Source organism: Xenopus tropicalis, chromosome 4 (assembly GCF_000004195.4).
Source record: "Xenopus tropicalis strain Nigerian chromosome 4, UCB_Xtro_10.0, whole genome shotgun sequence".
Lineage (NCBI taxonomy): Eukaryota > Metazoa > Chordata > Amphibia > Anura > Pipidae > Xenopus > Xenopus tropicalis.
Window position 1 is genome coordinate 10,641,787 of NC_030680.2, and position 17,619 is coordinate 10,659,405.

General features: G+C 47.3%; 1 protein-coding gene across 1 annotated transcript in view; it reads right to left on the minus strand.

Moving 5' to 3' along the window:
• ext2 (exostosin glycosyltransferase 2) overlaps positions 1-12,205 on the minus strand; it is a 31,524-nt gene extending 19,319 nt beyond the window's left edge. Inside the window, 7 exon segments of the mRNA NM_001127415.1 lie at positions 2,403-2,496; positions 5,040-5,179; positions 5,322-5,517; positions 6,459-6,575; positions 8,367-8,456; positions 9,878-10,441; positions 12,129-12,205. Coding sequence (NP_001120887.1) covers positions 2,403-2,496; positions 5,040-5,179; positions 5,322-5,517; positions 6,459-6,575; positions 8,367-8,456; positions 9,878-10,413 — 1,173 coding nt within the window. The 5' untranslated portion in view covers positions 10,414-10,441; positions 12,129-12,205.
• Positions 12,206-17,619: the final 5,414 nt, after the last annotated feature.

Consider the following 17,619-nt stretch of genomic DNA (forward strand, 5'->3'; position numbering starts at 1 on the left):
ATGCCATCGTATATCATGCGCTTTATTGCCTCTCGCTCTGCGCTCTGCTGGCGTTACGCACGTGTGAGAAGGGGGACCGCGCAATAAAGATGAAGGGGCTGCTTATAGGGAAACACTGATGGAGCTTCTTCCGTGGGAGAGCAGAACAAAAAAGCGCGGGGGGACGTGGTCTTTTAAAGGACAAGTAAAGTGATATCCACTGGGGATGTCAATGTGTCGGCCCGGAGGGGAACAGGGAGGGCTGGATCATGAGGTTTGCTTCCTCCATAGCAATAACCCCCCCTCCTACCTGTGGTGCAGTCCCAGGTAGTAACTGCTGTGTGCCGGGCTCCTACAAAGATTTTTTGCAGGGGGGCCCGGCACAGTCAAGTCACACCAATTGTTAAACTCTCAAGCCCCAATTTCCCCCCATTATTATATTTATAACTCGCTGGACGCAAGCAGTTATTTTCCATGAGACTTAATGGCGGAAATATCCAACCCCCATCCCTGATTTACAGGGGGTAGGATGAGAGGCTTATTCTCTAAGGACCCTGCCAGTAAAAGAGGGTCCTCTGGGAAAAAAAAAAAATTCAAGAAGCACAAGGGGGAGAGCTGGCCTGTGTGCCGCTGCCCTACAGACCCCCGCGGGGGCGAGAGGTTACTCAAGCAATAGCCACTGGGCTAATAAAAGCTGTTTGTAGGAGGCACAATAGGGATAAATCACAGAACTGTTTCCACCTCTCCAGGGCTAGGGTTTCACTTGCTTATATGGTACTTTTTATTTCTAAATGACATTGGTACACAGCAAATAATTCCTTCTGCCATTTAAACTTTTATCCTTGAACCAACAAATGTATTTGTAGCTGTAATATTGGTGTGTAGGCGCCATCTCAGTGCCTTGTGCCTGAGTCTGAGCTTTCAGCCAGCGCTACACATTAGAACTGCTTTCAGCTAACCTATTGTTTCTCCTACTCCCATGTAACTGGAGGAGTCCCAAGCCGGACTTGGATTTCTTACTATTGAGTGCTATTCTGATACCTACTGGGAGCTGCTATCTTGCTCCCTTCCCATTGTTCTGCTGATTGGCTGCTGGGGGGGGGATATCACTCCAACTTGCAGCGCAGCAGTAAAGTGTGCCTGAGTCTGAGCTTTCAGCCAGCGCTACACATTAGAACTGCTTTCAGCTAACCTCTTGTTTCTCCTACTCCCATGTAACTGGAGGAGTCCCAAGCCGGACTTGGATTTCTTACTATTGAGTGCTATTCTGATACCTACTGGGAGCTGCTATCTTGCTCCCTTCCCATTGTTCTGCTGATCGGCTGCTGGGGGTGAGGGGGGGGGATATCACTCCAACTTGCAGCGCAGCAGTAAAGTGTGCCTGAGTCTGAGCTTTCAGAAGGAGCCAGCGCTACACATTAGAGCTGCTTTCAGCTAACCTATTGTTTCTCCTACTCCCATGTAACTGGAGGAGTCCCAAGCCGGACTTGGATATCTTACTATTGAGTGCTATTCTGATACCTTCTGGGAGCTGCTATCTTGCTCACTTCCCATTGTTCTGCTGATCGGCTGCTGGGGGTGAGAGGGGGGGGAAATCACTCCAACTTGCAGCACAGCAGTAAAGCGTGACTGAAGTTTATCAGAGCACAGGTCACATGGCTGTGGAACCCTGGGAAATGAAGAATATGGCTAGCCCCATGGGAAAATCAGATTACAATGCAGGATTCTGCTGGAGAAGCTCTATTAAGTTATACTGTACTGTCTAAGGGAATCTATACAGCGGCCCCACACATGAATAAATACAGCTATAGAGCAAACAGTTTAGTATGCACGAAGTGCTCATTACTGTGTGTTTAAAAGGCAATTCATGCATTAACAAAAAAAAAACTTGATATAAAAAAAGTCTATTTCTCATTTAATGGCCTTTTTAAAGGCCCTATAAACTTTGTGTTCCAAGGAAAATTATTGCATCAGTGGGGGAAAAAAAAAAAAAGCTACATTTTTAGTTACTAATGTGACGTGCAAGCCCACCCCCGTGGTGGAAAATAACAACAGTCCCTGGTTTTATTCTGCTAGTACAGTAAAAGGAGGCATGTCGTTTCCCAAAACAATGGAAAAAAAAATTAAAAACTATTTTACAAAAACCGAAAGCGAAAAAATAAGCTCCGCCACCCTCTAAATCAAAACCATGTAAGAATAAATGAGGTTGGTAAAATATGCTAAAGCTAAAAGCTGCAGTCATGTGTATTAATCACTGTATCAATGTCAATCCAAGGGAGACACCTACAGGCCAGTCAAGGGTAGTGCAACGCATTGTGCAAATCCACATTAATGGGTTATTATTCTTCACCAACATGTTGCTCTGTGGATTCCATAAGGGCACAAGACAATCATGCAAAGTCTCCAGGAGTCAAACACATTACCTGACGCTGCATCTCTTCCAATTGCCGCTGAGGAACGGCCTGTAGAATGCTGTACATTTCAAACATCTTCTCTTCTGGTATCACCACCGATGCTCTGGATCAAAGAATCAAAGACAGGTATTAGACAGAGGCTGCTTTGTTCAGCACTGGGAATGCACCCAGAAAGCTGACTTGGGGAGGAGAGAGCTATCCATGCAGACGTCCTTACAACAGAACACGCAAAAGCACAGTGGGAAATTGGTCACGGAGCTTCTGAATTTAATAGGAGTCAAGAGCTCTTATAGTGGAGGAAATAATTATTTGACCCCTCACTGATTTTGTAAGTTTGTCCAATGACAAAGAAATGAAAAGTCTCAGAACAGTATCATTTCAATGGTAGGTTTATTTTAACAGTGGCAGATAGCACATCAAAAGGAAAATCGAAAAAATAACTTTAAATAAAAGATAGCAACTGATTTGCATTTCATTGAGTGAAATAAGTTTTTGAACCCCTACCAACCATTAAGAGTTCTGGCTCCCACAGAGTGGTTAGACACTTCTACTCAATTAGTCAACCTCATTAAGGACACCTGTCTTAACTAGTCACCTGTATAAAAGACACCTGTCCACAGAATCAATCAATCAAGCAGACTCCAAACTCTCCAACATGGGAAAGACCAAAGAGCTGTCCAAGGATGTCAGAGACAAAATTGTAGACCTGCACAAGGCTGGAATGGGCTACAAAACCATTAGCAAGAAGCTGGGAGAGAAGGTGACAACTGTTGGTGCGATTGTTCGAAAATGGAAGGAGCACAAAATGACCATCAATCGACCTCGCTCTGGGGCTCCACGCAAGATCTCACCTCGTGGGGTGTCAATGATTCTGAGAAAGGTGAAAAAGCATCCTAGAACTACACGGGAGGAGTTAGTTAATGACCTCAAATTAGCAGGGACCACAGTCACCAAGAAAACCATTGGAAACACATTACACCGCAATGGATTAAAATCCTGCAGGGCTCGCAAGGTCCCCCTGCTCAAGAAGGCACATGTGCAGGCCTGAAGTTTGCCAATGAACACCTGAATGATTCTGTGAGTGACTGGGAGAAGGTGCTGTGGTCTGATGAGACCAAAATAGAGCTCTTTGGCATTAACTCAACTCGCTGTGTTTGGAGGAAGAAAAATGCTGCCTATGACCCCCAAAACACCGTCCCCACCGTCAAGCTAAGGGCACAGGACAACTTATTCGCATTAACGGGAAAATGGACGGAGCCATGTATCGTGAAATCCTGAACGACAACCTCCTTCCCTCTGCCAGGAAACTGAAAATGGCTCGTGGATGGGTGTTCCAGCACGACAATGACCCAAAACATACAGCAAAGGCAACAAAGGAGTGGCTCAAGAAGAAGCACATTAAGGTCATGGAGTGGCCTAGTCAGTCTCCGGACCTTAATCCAATAGAAAACCTATGGAGGGAGCTCAAGCTCAGAGTTGCACAGAGACAGCCTCGAAACCTTAGGGATTTAGAGATGATCTGCAAAGAGGAGTGGGACCAACATTCCTCCTAAAATGTGCGCAAACTTGCTCATCAATTACAAGAAACGTTTGGCCTCTGTGCTTGCAAACAAGGGTTTTTCCACTAAGTATTAAGTCTTTTTTTGTTAGAGGGTTCAAAAACTTATTTCACTCAATGAAATGCAAATCAGTTGCTATCTTTTATTTAAAGTTATTTTTTCGATTTTCCTTTTGATGTGCTATCTGCCACTGTTAAAATAAACCTACCATTGAAATGATACTGTTCTGAGACTTTTCATTTCTTTGTCATTGGACAAACTTACAAAATCAGTGAGGGGTCAAATAATTATTTACTCCACTGTATAGCGGAGTTCAAGTCTATCTGACTGCAAGGTGTTTACTCAAGCCCTGATAATGTAGACCAGGGATCCTCAAGCTACGGCCCGCAAGGTAATTTACCCGGCCCCCCACTGCATCCTCACCCCTGGCATTGGGAAGTGGGGGAGCGAGAGGACGGAGCGGGGAGCAGGAAGACACAACAGGGAGCGGGGAGCATGGGAGCTGGGAGAGAGGACAGAGCGGGGAGCAGGAGGACACAGCAGGGAGCAGGGGAGCTGGGAGAGAGAGGACAGAGCGGGGAGAGAGAGGACAGAGTGGGGAGCTGGGAGAGAGAGGACAGAGTTGGGAGTGGGAGAGAGAGGACAGAGCGGGGAGCTGGGAGAGAGAGGACAGAGTTGGGAGCGGGAGAGCTGGAAGAGAGAGGATGCAGCGGGGGAGCGCAGCAGGGAGAGGGAGGACACAGGAGTAGCCATAGTTTGAGGACGCAGCAGGGAGCTGGAGGGGGGGGGGGTCCGGCCCCCCAAAAGGTTTGAGTGACCATGTACTTGCCCCCTGTTTAAAAAGTTTGAGGATCACTGATGTAGAAGGACTTTATGCGAGTATGTAAGGAGGAGCTTAAAAGAACAGTTCAGTGTAAAAATGAAACTGGGTCACATGGACAGACTGCTCAAAATAAAAACTATTTGTAATATAGTTAATTAGGCAAAAATGTAATCTATAAAGGCTGGAGTGGGCAGATGTCTAACAGAATAGCCAGAACACTACTTTCTGGAGATTCCAAAACCAAAAAAAAAAATGAACTCTTACCTTTTCCAATCCAGGACCTCAGAGAAGGGAAGCACATAGGAATCTGCGATGATAACTGGCACGCAACCGGCCTGCAAGACGTCACTGAGAACCGACTGCCCCAGCCGAGCCCCCCGCAGCACTATACAGAAGGTGGACTCCTGCATGTAAAGGGACATACTTCAGAACCGGGTGTGTGTTTCCACAAATGTAGCCAAAATGGAGTAAGGAGATGATGCTAAATGAGCAAAGCATCATGGGAAGTGTCACAGCATCAGCAGTTCAGCAGACAAGCAGTTGTACCTGAAGGATCTGCGGGTAGTCGTACACCACGTTCCTGTAGCAGCGCTTGCGGTGTGCCGCGGCACCGTCGGTATAATTACTGCACTTTTCCAAGATCAGCACCGATTCTCCATTCTCTGCCCGAATGGCTTCCAGCTCTGAGCGGAACTCTGGGTGCAAAGAAGTCTGGGAGGAGAGGAGGAAGTGGGCGCGGGGGCTGGAAATGGGAACATAAGGGATGAACCTTAAACAAAAGGCACGGCAATGATCTGTCATCAGCGTTGGACTGGGGGGGGTCTGAGGCCCACTATGGCTGCTGCCTAGGGCCCCCCCTCCAGTCCACAATTCCACCATATGCAGTCATGATAGGAGAGGAAGTACTAGTGACCGTAGTTATCAGTCGGGGGAACAGGCCTGGGTCGTTGGGGGTCGCTCTGCCCAGTCCGACCCTGTCTGTCATGCACACTACAGATGAGAGTGTGCCCCCCCCTCCTCCCCCTCCCCCCCAGCAGCCGATCAGCAGAACAATGATAAGGGAGCAAGATAGCAGCTTCCAGTAGGTATCAGAATAGCACTCAATAGTAAGAAATCCAAGTCCGGCTTGGGACTCCTCCAGTTACATGGGACTAGGAGAAACAATAGGTTAGCTGAAAGCAGTTCTAATGTGTAGCGCTGGCTGAAAGCTCAGACTCAGGCACACTTTACTGCTGCGCTGCAAGTTGCAGTGATATCCCCCCCCTCACCCCCAGCAGCCGATCAGCAGAACAATGGGAAGGGAGCAAGATAGCAGCTCCCAGTAGGTATCAGAATAGCACTCAATAGTAAGAAATCCAAGTCCGGCTTGGGACTCCTCCAGTTACATGGGAGTAGGAGAAACAATAGGTTAGCTGAAAGCAGTTCTAATGTGTAGCGCTGGCTGAAAGCTCAGACTCAGGCACAATGCACGGAGATGGCGCCTACACACCGATATTACAGCTACAAATACATTTGTTGGTTCAAGAATAAAAGTTTAAATGGCAGAGGGAATTATCTGCTGTGTAACAGTGTCATTTAGAAATAAAGGGATACGGTCGTAATTTTTAGGGTATACTTTTTATTTCCCCCAAATTTAATAAACAGATGGCAAAGCCCTAATCATACACAGCAGTGTGCCCTTACCCGGGTGCTTTCTCAGGCAGATTCACCTCTGCAGACAGGGAGCTGTACACTGGGATACTGACGTCATAACCCTGCCGGTAGGTCCACGTCGAAAATCCTCCTCCAGCCAACAAGGCTCTGATGGGGAAATAAAACAGAGATGCTAAAATGTTCACTGGGAAGCCCAGAGAATACATTATCTCCCATAACCCTCCTATCATGTTATCATAACCCATGGATATGCAGTTACACTGGGACAAATGCAACAGAAATAAGCCCTCGGGTGCCCAAGGATTACGTGTAAGAGACAAAGGCAACTCAAGCGCCACATCTACACAGTGTCCAAAAAATGTATATTATCTATAGTGTCAGGTTATGCAGGCACGGATAGTGTTAACCCTGTCCCTACCCTGCCCCTGTCAGCACCCGCAGGCCCATCTCATTACATATAATTGCTGTAATTATGGTGCAGGGGCAAACAGGGGACAGGCCAGAAGAACAAAGCGCTGGTTACTTATTCCTCAGCAGGTTAATGTAAGTGCAGCTCACAGGTAACACAGGGCAGTCTGTATGGTACAACCCCCCCTGGATGCTTCAAAACTCAGCCATCTTTCATTAGCCACAGTGGCACGACCACCGGCATAGATCTGGATGGGGCTGGGCATATACAATTAAAAGACGATAAAAAGGAAACTAATTGCACTGAGGGGCAGGTAATTCTCCTTTAGCCCCCAGTGACACAGAAGCATCACCTTCCCAATAAAGTCCTTTGTAGGAGCTGCAGATATTTACACACCTAGGCAACGTGCCTAGAATGCTGAAGGAGCACGTGCCCTAATATTAACATAGAACGACTGAAGGAGGATAGGGTATTAAAGGGCCGGTATCGATTTTCCCTTAACCATAAGTGCCCCACTGCCCCTATGTTCAAACCTCTGTAAGAAAATGATACTTCCCTGCACATGTACTATGTGATTATAGTGACTGAATGTGTAACACTGTTGCCACCTAGTGGCCAAATATCCTGCTGCACCACAACTGAAAAAACCTAAAGGGGTGGGTCCCTGAATGGCCATTTCTAAGCAACTTGTCATTTGGTCTTCATTATTTATTTAAAAGTCTGGATTCAGCCCAAATCCCGAACTGAATCTGGAATTCAGAGCATCCAGATTTATTTATTTTTTTTTATAGTTTTATAGGTTCTTTCTCTGACTCTTTCCAGCTTTCAAATGGGGGTCACTGACCCCGGCAGCCAAAAAACTATTGCTCCGTGAGGCTTCAGCTGTATTGTTATTGTTACTTTTTATTACTTATCTTTCTATTCAGCCCCTCTACCATTCATACATGCCACTCTTTGTAACCACTCCCTGGTTACTAAGGTAAACTGGCCCCAAGCAACCAGATGACTGCTTAAATCCCCCAACTGGAGAGCTGCGGAACAAAAAGTAAGTAATTAAAAAAACTATCAATAATAAAAAATGAAGACCAGTTGCAAATTGTCTCAGAATAGCACTCACTACATCATACTAACTACTAACTACATCTCTGCTACCGTGAGTGACATACCACTCCGAAATGGATTTCTCCAGCAACATGGGCTATCACAGGCAACTTACCTCTCCAAAATAGCTTTCCTTGGGCAACAAGACAAGTCACTGGTCGAAAGCCCTTCCAATCCAAATTCACGCAAAGTTGCCTGCAGGAAAGAAACTTTGCGAGACTTTGGATTGGAAGGGCTTTCGACCATTGACTCGTCTTGTTGCCAAAGGAAAGCCATTTGGGAGAGGTAAGTTGCCCGTGATAGCAGAGATCCATCATGGGGCGACTGAACCGCTCCGTGGGTTCTTACCCTTAAAGGTGCAGTAATTCTCCCCAAAATATCAACAGAGATAACTAAGGAGGTGGGTTTGGTCATGCAGAGCCCCTTACCTGTCTCGGGGTACATCCAGAGCAGTGTTATAATCCGGGGGGCCGCCAGGAAGCATGTTAAACAGCAGATGGTTGGAACCACGGTCCCACCTGGCAAAAACATTAGGAGATCAACAAAGAATTCCAATTCATTCCCATGGACACATTATATTTCTCTAGCCCCTCCCCCTAGGGTATTAATCACATTACAGGGGCATTATTAGGAGATGCCGGAATAACTAGGTTTCCTGAATAATATAGGGAACGTCTAGTTGTGACGAAACTTGTACCCCACTAGCTGCCTCTCAGTCACGTGTCAGGCAACCCTTACAGCTTATCACTACAGCTAAAATGATCCTTGGCTTATTATCCAATAGTTTCCCTGTCTAATTAGTTTGCAAACAATGTTGAGCCCCATGGAGTCACCCAGGAAAGCCCTGAAAGCAGTTTATTTGCAGTTTTACAAGGGTGTCTGCTTCTGTAAAGTTCAGCTTTGTTTCTAAAGCTCCTAATTAAAGTCATATGGCGACATTACACACGGCCTGGGGCGAAATTACACACGGCCTGGGGCGAAATTACACACGGCCTGGGGCGAAATTACACACGGCCTGGGGCGACATTACACATGCCCCCCCATGGCATTCCCAGTACCCAAAGGCACAAACAGCCCCCCCCCCAGCCCAATAAATAGTGACTGTCTGTGGCACCTTACAGCCCCCCTGGCATTCCCAGTACCCAGAGGCACAAACAGCCCCCCCCCCAGCCCAATAAATAGTGAGTGTCTGTGGCACCTTACAGCCCCCCTGGCATTCCCAGTACCCAGAGGCACAAACAGCCCCCCCAGCCCAATAAATAGTGACTGTCTGTGGCACCTTACAGCCCCCCTGGCATTCCCAGTACCCAGAGGCACAAACAGCCCCCCCAGCCCAATAAATAGTGACTGTCTGTGGCACCTTACAGCCCCCTGGCATTCCCAGTACCCAGAGGCACAAACAGCCCCCCAGCCCAATAAATAGTGACTGCCTGTGGCACCTTACAGCCCCCCTGGCATTCCCAGTACCCAGAGGCACAAACAGCCCCCCCAGCCCAATAAATAGTGACTGTCTGTGGCACCTTACAGCCCCCCTGGCATTTCCAGTACCCAGAGGCACAAACAGCCCCCCCCCAGCCCAATAAATAGTGAGTGTCTATGGTACCTTACAGCCCCCCTGGCATTCCCAGTACCCAGAGGCACAAACAGCCCCCCCAGCCCAATAAATAGTGACTGTCTGTGGCACCTTACAGCCCCCCTGGCATTCCCAGTACCCAGAGGCACAAACAGCCCCCCAGCCCAATAAATAGTGAGTGTCTATGCCACCTTACAGCCCACCTGGCATTCCCAGTACCCAGAGGCACAAACAGCCCCCCCCCCAGCCTAATAAATAGTGAGTGTCTATGGCACCTTACAGCAGCCCCTCACAGCTTGCCAGTCCGGGCCTGATACAGACAGCAAGCTGCACAGGTCAGTTAAAGTGACAGACATGTTAGAATACCTGGGAAGCTGTGCCAGCGCTTGTGCGGTCTCTTTAATGCGCAGACTGTTTTGGTTGAGCACATCGATGGAGGGCAGAAAGAGACAGGCCCTGCTCACATCCTCCGTGTAGAAGTCGCTCTGGGACACGGCACTCAGAAGCTGGTTGTACTCGCGGGAGATGGTGCCCCCCACTGACCCGTCGTACTCATCGGTGTATTTCTTCAGCGGGTAGATGTACACCTTCACCTTGTTCTTGGGGTTGAATCCACAGCGGTACACGTCGAAGCAGGTGTGCATCCTGCAGCTTAAGTCCCCCCTCTCTGGGAGAGGGCTGTCCGGCAAGAGCTTGACCGACGGCACGCCATGGACGCTTCGCTTATCCACGGTCCAGTCGGTGGAAGGCTCGATGGTGTGAGGCCAGAACTGAAACATCCCGGTGGCAATGAGGCCCAGCAGGACCACGGAGAAGAGAGCGATGTAATAGACGCGGTGCTTGGACTTCATCCTGGGGATGAGGACGGGACCCCGTGTGCTGTACTTGACCGAGGCACACATACTGGCCCCCTCCTCCCCAGATTCCGATCTGTTAATGAAAGGCAGGAAAGTGCTTAATCAGCTGATAGGCAGAAGAGAGAGATAAACACCGGATAGTACAGTAATTCTGCAGTGCATGCTGGGAAATCAGAGATTAGCGCTATGTGCAGTCTTTTACAAGCCATAAAGTGACAGCTTTTTGTTCAGCAGCTCTCCAGTTTGGAATGACTATTGTTTACCAGGTTGCTAGAGTTCAATTTACCCTAGCAACCAGGCAGTCATGCGAGATGAATAGAAAGATATGGAATATGAAAACAAATAGAATTGCAGCTTCACAGAGCTATAGATGCTGCCGGGGTCAGCGACCCCCATTTGAAAGCTGGAAAGAGGCTGAAGGTAAAGAGAAATAATTTTAATCTTTAACCCCGGACACTCTAGGGGGGGGGGGAGTGTCTCTAGCCGCCACTCTAGGGGGGAGTGTCTCTAGCCGCCACTCTAGGGGGGAGTGTCTCTAGCCGCCACTCTAGGGGGGAGTGTCTCTAGCCGCCACTCTAGGGGGGAGTGTCTCTAGCCGCCACTCTAGGGGGGAGTGTCTCTAGCCGCCACTCTAGGGGGGAGTGTCTCTAGCCGCCACTCTAGGGGGAGTGTCTCTAGCCGCCACTCTAGGGGGGAGTGTCTCTAGCCGCCACTCTAGGGGGAGTGTCTCTAGCCGCCACTCTAGGGGGAGTGTCTCTAGCCGCCACTCTAGGGGGGAGTGTCTCTAGCCGCCACTCTAGGGGGGAGTGTCTCTAGCCGCCACTCTAGGGGGGAGTGTCTCTAGCCGCCACTCTAGGGGGGAGTGTCTCTAGCCGCCACTCTAGGGGGGCAGCCTGGGGTCTCTAGCCGCCACTCTAGGGGGGAGTGTCTCTAGCCGCCACTCTAGGGGGGAGTGTCTCTAGCCGCCACTCTAGGGGGAGTGTCTCTAGCCGCCACTCTAGGGGGGAGTGTCTCTAGCCGCCACTCTAGGGGGGAGTGTCTCTAGCCGCCACTCTAGGGGGGAGTGTCTCTAGCCGCCACTCTAGGGGGGAGTGTCTCTAGCCGCCACTCTAGGGGGGAGTGTCTCTAGCCGCCACTCTAGGGGGAGTGTCTCTAGCCTCCACTCTAGGGGGCAGTGTCTCTAGCCTCCACTCTAGGGGGCAGTGTCTCTAGCCTCCACTCTAGGGGGGGTGTCTCTAGCCGCCACTCTAGGGGGGGGTGTCTCTAGCCTCCACTCTAGGGGGGGGTGTCTCTAGCCTCCACTCTAGGGGGGGTGTCTCTAGCCTCCACTTTAGGGGGGTGTCTCTAGCCGCCACTCTAGGGGGGGGGTGTCTCTAGCCTCCACTCTAGGGGGGGTGTCTCTAGCCTCCACTTTAGGGGGGGGGGTGTCTCTAGCCTCCAGGCTGGAACACTGATCCCTACAGCACAGGCAGGCTGATAGCTACTCACTGCCCCCCTATTACCGAGCCCATGGGGAGAAAAAAGCAGAGGAGCCCAACCAAGGGCCCTCCAACTGCCCCGACACAAGCTTCGGGTGGGGCGATTATTATTGTTATAAAGAAATAAATCTGAGGGTTCCCTGTCCCATGTAGCTATGAACCCTGGGCGCTGTAGCACAGCAGCAAATCCACACGTTATAGGTCTGTAAGGTTGGTAAAAATAAACATTAATAACAATCCCTCCCGGTAAAAGTAGGTTACTCCAAGGCCCCCAGTACTCACCCTGGCCCCCAATGGCAGCAGCAGCTCCCGGGCCGCCCCCTCCAGCTGCCTTACGCCCGTAGCTCCATCCCTCCCTGGAACGCACAGGCTGACAATGCGGAAGTCACGTAAAAACCAACGAGCGCAGGTACCGCGGCGTCACACATACCATAGAGTTGGAGGCGGGGCTCTAGTCCGTCCGCTAAACCTTTCCCCAAGTAGTTGCCTTTCATTCATTCCCCCTCGGTATGTGTAAGCCCGTCTGGGAAGGCTTTTAGTTTGTACAGTAGCCTAGTGTGTTTTTGAATAAAATATATTTTTCAACCCATTTTTGACTGAAAGTTACTTATTTGAGTTTTAGTCACATTACAGCACGGATTATAAATACGAAAATTAATATTAGGGGAAGTGTCTCACACAAGGATTAATGAGTCTTTGCCTGAGATGCCCCTTTACATTTACCACACTGCTGCCTGGCTGGGGAGGTCGTTGAGCATTGAATGACAATTGACTGTCTAAGGCAGGGCAAATACATCCACTGCATGTTTATAATTACAGGAATATATGAAGTACAGGTATAGGACCCCTTATCCAGAATGCTTGGAACCTGGAGTTTTCCGGATAAGAGATCTTTAAATATTGAATAAACCCAATAGGACTGTTCTGCCCCCAATAAGGGGTAATTATATCTTAGTTGGGATCAAGTACAGGTACTGTTTTATTATTACAGAGAAAAGGGAATCATTTAACCATGAAATAAACCCAATAGGACTGTTCTGCCCCCAATAAGGGATAATTATATCTTAGTTGGGATCAAGTACAGGTACTGTTTTATTATTACAGAGAAAAGGGAATCATTTAACCATTAAATAAACCCAATAGGGCTGTTCTGCCCCCAATAAGGGGTAATTATATCTTAGTTGGGATCAAGTACAGGTACTGTTTTATTATTACAGAGAAAAGGGAATCATTTAACCATGAAATAAACCCAATAGGGCTGTTCTGCCCCAATAAGGGGTAATTATATCTTAGTTGGGATTAAGTACAGATACTGTTTTATTATTACAGAGAAAAGGGAATCATTTAACCATGAAATAAACCCAATAGGGCTGTTCTGCCCCCAATAAGGGGTAATTATATCTTAGTTGGGATCAAGTACAGGTACTGTTTTATTATTACAGAGAAAAGGGAATCATTTAACCAGTAAATAAACCCAATAGGGCTGTTCTGCCCCCAATAAGGGGTAATTATATCTTAGTTGGGATCAAGTACAGGTACTGTTTTATTATTACAGAGAAAAGGGAATCATTTAACCAGTAAATAAACCCAATAGGGCTGTTCTGCCCCCAATAAGGGGTAATTATATCTTAGTTGGGATCAAGTACAGGTACTGTTTTATTATTACAGAGAAAAGGGAATCATTTAACCATTAAATAAACTCAATAGGACTGTTCTGCCCCCAATAAGGGGTAATTATATCTTAGTTGGGATCAAGTACAGGTACTGTTTTATTATTACAGAGAAAAGGGAATCATTTAACCATTAAATAAACCCAATAGGGCTGTTCTGCCCCCAATAAGGGGTAATTATATCTTTGTTGGGATCAAGTACAGGTACTGTTTTATTATTACAGAGAAAAGGGAATCATTTAACCATTAAATAAACCCAATAGGACTGTTCTGCCCCCAATAAGGGGTAATTATATCTTAGTTGGGATGGAGTACAGGTACTGTTTTATTATTACAGAGAAAAGGGAATCATTTAACCATGAAATAAACCCAATAGGGCTGTTCTGCCCCAATAAGGGGTAATTATATCTTAGTTGGGATCAAGTACAGGTACTGTTTTATTATTACAGAGAAAAGGGAATCATTTAACCATTAAATAAACCCAATAGGGCTGTTCTGCCCCAATAAGGGGTAATTATATCTTAGTTGGGATCAAGTACAGGTACTGTTTTATTACAGAGAAAAGGGAATCATTTAACCATGAAATAAACCCAATAGGGCTGTTCTGCCCCCAATAAGGGGTAATTATATCTTAGTTGGGATCAAGTACAGGTACTGTTTTATTATTACAGAGAAAAGGGAATCATTTTTAAAAATTAGAATTATTTGCTTATAATGGAGTCTATGGGGGATGGCCTTTCCGTAATTCGGAGCTTTCTGGATAACAGGTTTCCGGATAAGGGATCCCATACCTGTATATGTGGCCTTTCAGCATTTGAATAAAATCAGGCTTTCAGGGGAGTTTTTTACGTGATGTCAGAGCTCAAACAATCACAAAAGTGACTATATGTCGTCTAAGAGTAGCTGCAAATAGCACAACTATGCCAAAGGACATCGTTCTAAAGCCAATTTAGACCCAGTAAAGCAAATGAGGAAATAATATCATATACTCTTGTTCATGTGATTGTAAATGAATAAGCTGAGAACAGGTTTCTTGCAGTGTTAATTTATTGCACAATATTTTAGAAATTGTAAACTTCATCACATGACCTGAAGCTACAAAATAAAATAGCTCTTAAAATGTATCCTTGTCGAAATTGGCACACACGCACACCAAGTAAAATCAGTGAAAATCTGCTGAAAAATCAGCAAAATTGTCTCCAGGCGGGGAAGCAAAATCCCCTGCAGAAAGGTCTTTAGTGGCTGCTGGAGGCTGGGCGTTCTGGCACATACCGGACTGAGGCAAGCGAGGCCAAAGATAGGAGCTGGAATAGTCCAGGCGGGGCGGCGTTGGATAAACATGGCCTTGGAGCTGTGGAGCAGGTAACTGGTAAGCCACTTGGTTAACCGAGGGCTGAGCGGCCTGTATTTGCAAAGCTCCATGAATTGATGTTTGTGTTGGCAGAGTTGGCGCAGGTTGGCATTCGCTGTAGATAAAGCCAGAGTTAACATGTGGTGCTGACATCTCTAAAGAGTAACATCTTCTCTTTGCACTCTGCGGCAGGTTTTCCAAATTGGGATGTTCTCCCATATGCACCTCCTCATAAGGTCTCTTTCGTACATTTAAGTTGGCTGTCTCCAATGTTTTGGACTCGGATCTTGCAAGGGCCAAAAACCCATCCACAGGATAGTCGATCTGAACACTTTTATTTGCCCGGGGCATCTCTGTTACTGGTGCTTTCCATAGGTCTTTTGCCCACTTCTGATCCATACCTTCAACTTTCAACCTGGGTACTAATGGATTGGGCACACTTTCACACACCTTTAGAGACTGTCTGTACTCAGTCTAACCAGGGACAGATAGGCAACTCCATCCCAAACAATCCCAAATGTGTTCAGGTGTACTTTTTCTTGCAGATCTTCTCCTTTGAACAGAAATATGGCCCTTAACCGCCTACCTGTAACTGACAAATCTGCTGACTGGAGGAGCTTTCCACCAATCAAAAGCCCACAGACAGTTTAGGAGAAATGCATGATATGACGTCTGAACTGCCCATGTGATGACAGCAATGATGACTAATGACAGAAAATACAACATGGAGAGTGCTGAGAACTGTAGTACCACATTAACTGAAGGGCCACAGGTTGGACATGACATGTAATACCTGGTTGAGGTCAAAGTGAATTTTCTTATAAAGTTGCAAATGAGCAAATCGTAGGCAAAGCACACATCAATTTGTGCCAGAAATTGTACTGTGCACACAGCATTTGCAGTGGGCACTAGTGGGCATGGTCTGAAGAACCCTAATGCCAAAGCCTAGTGCACAAGAGGAAGGATTCCTGTTGCAGGGCTTGGAGATGCAAATGCCAAAAAGGTTTCAAATGGGCCATTCATCTTTAAATTAACTTTTTGATATTCTGAGACAATTTGCAATTGGTCAGCTCTCCATTTGGTATTTTAGCAGCTATCTGGTTGCTAGGATCTTACCCTAGCAACCATGCAGTAGTTTAAACAAGACATGGGAATATGAATAGCAGAGGGCCTGCATAGAAAGATAAGTAATGAAAAGTAACAATAATAATAAAATTGTAGCCCCACAGAGCAATAGTTTTTGGCTGCAGGGGTCAGTGACCCCCCATTTGAAAGCTGGAAAGAGGCAGAGAAAGGCAAATAATAATAAAAAAAAAAATGAAAAGCTTATATATAAAAAGTTATAGGTGAACCAACCCTTTAAGCTCTATAGGACAAGTAGTCTAGATGTCTAATGTACTAAGCAGCACTATGTGCAAAATAAGTAGGGCTATGTGCAAATCATTGGGGTTTTTTCACCTACAATGTACTGTTTTTATCTCACATTCTACCATAATTGCACTTGTGCACCCATTTAGCAAATCTAGCTCTAGTTTAGACAATGTGGGCTTGCCAGAGAGTCTTTGCACAAGTAGGAGCTCTTGTTGGCACAGCAGGCAAAGGGAACCCTAGACGTGACGCCTGCCATAGACAGTCACTATTTATTGGGCTGGGGGGGCTGTTTGTGCCTCTGGGTACTGGGAATGCCAGGGGGGCTGTAAGGTGCCACAGACAGTCACTATTTATTGGGCTGGGGGGGGGGGGCTGTTTGTGCCTCTGGGTACTGGGAATGCCAGGGGGGCTGTAAGGTGGCCACAGACAGTCACTATTTATTGGGCTGGGGGGGGGGGCTGTTTGTGCCTCTGGGTACTGGGAATGCCAGGGGGGCTGTAAGGTGCCACAGACAGTCACTATTTATTGGGCTGGGGGGGGGGGCTGTTTGTGCCTCTGGGTACTGGGAATGCCAGGGGGGCTGTAAGGTGCCACAGACACTCACTATTTATTGGGCTGGGGGGGCTGTTTGTGCCTCTGGGTACTGGGAATGCCAGGGGGGCTGTAAGGTGCCACAGACAGTCACTATTTATTGGGCTGCTGGGGGACTGTTTGGGCCCCTGGGTACTTGAAATGCCAGGGCCTATTTTGAATCCCAGTGCAGACCTGTAGGTAACTATTACAAACTAATATTAATAAATATTAAAATGACATCACCTGCTTTGCCAGTTTCCTAAGAATCTCTATGCCACCATGAGGTCAGTGGTAACTGCTTTCATAACTCATCAAGTTGTAGTAAAGGATTGCAGCTGCTTTCTGTGGCCGTGTATACGAAACCACAGAGTAAACTGCCACAGAACTTCTCCCTGGCTCACAAACTGCAGGGAGAAACACCTGCAGGTCCCCCTGAACCTTCAACCTGGCTGGCGTGACCCACTATGAAAGGGAGAAAAGGCTTTGGTGTCTTTGGGAGAATGTGTCCAAACGCTGAGTTCTTTCAGTCCCACCTGTGCCAACCGTTCAACTCACCACATAAGAGCCCCCCTCTGTGGTGGGAATGCCCCTCCATATCAGCAGCTCTCATCTCTGTGGTGGGGTTATCTGATCGGCAGAGTTCAGTAATGTGTCCTCAGCTGCACAGTCACAGGTGTGGGCTCGTACTGGGAAATCACACGTCAGTTCAGTGCCCGGCGCACACAAATGTCTAGCCCCAGTTTTATCTCTCTTCCCCTGAGCTTGCAAGCGCCACATCATTGTTGTTTTATACATATTTTATCTTTTC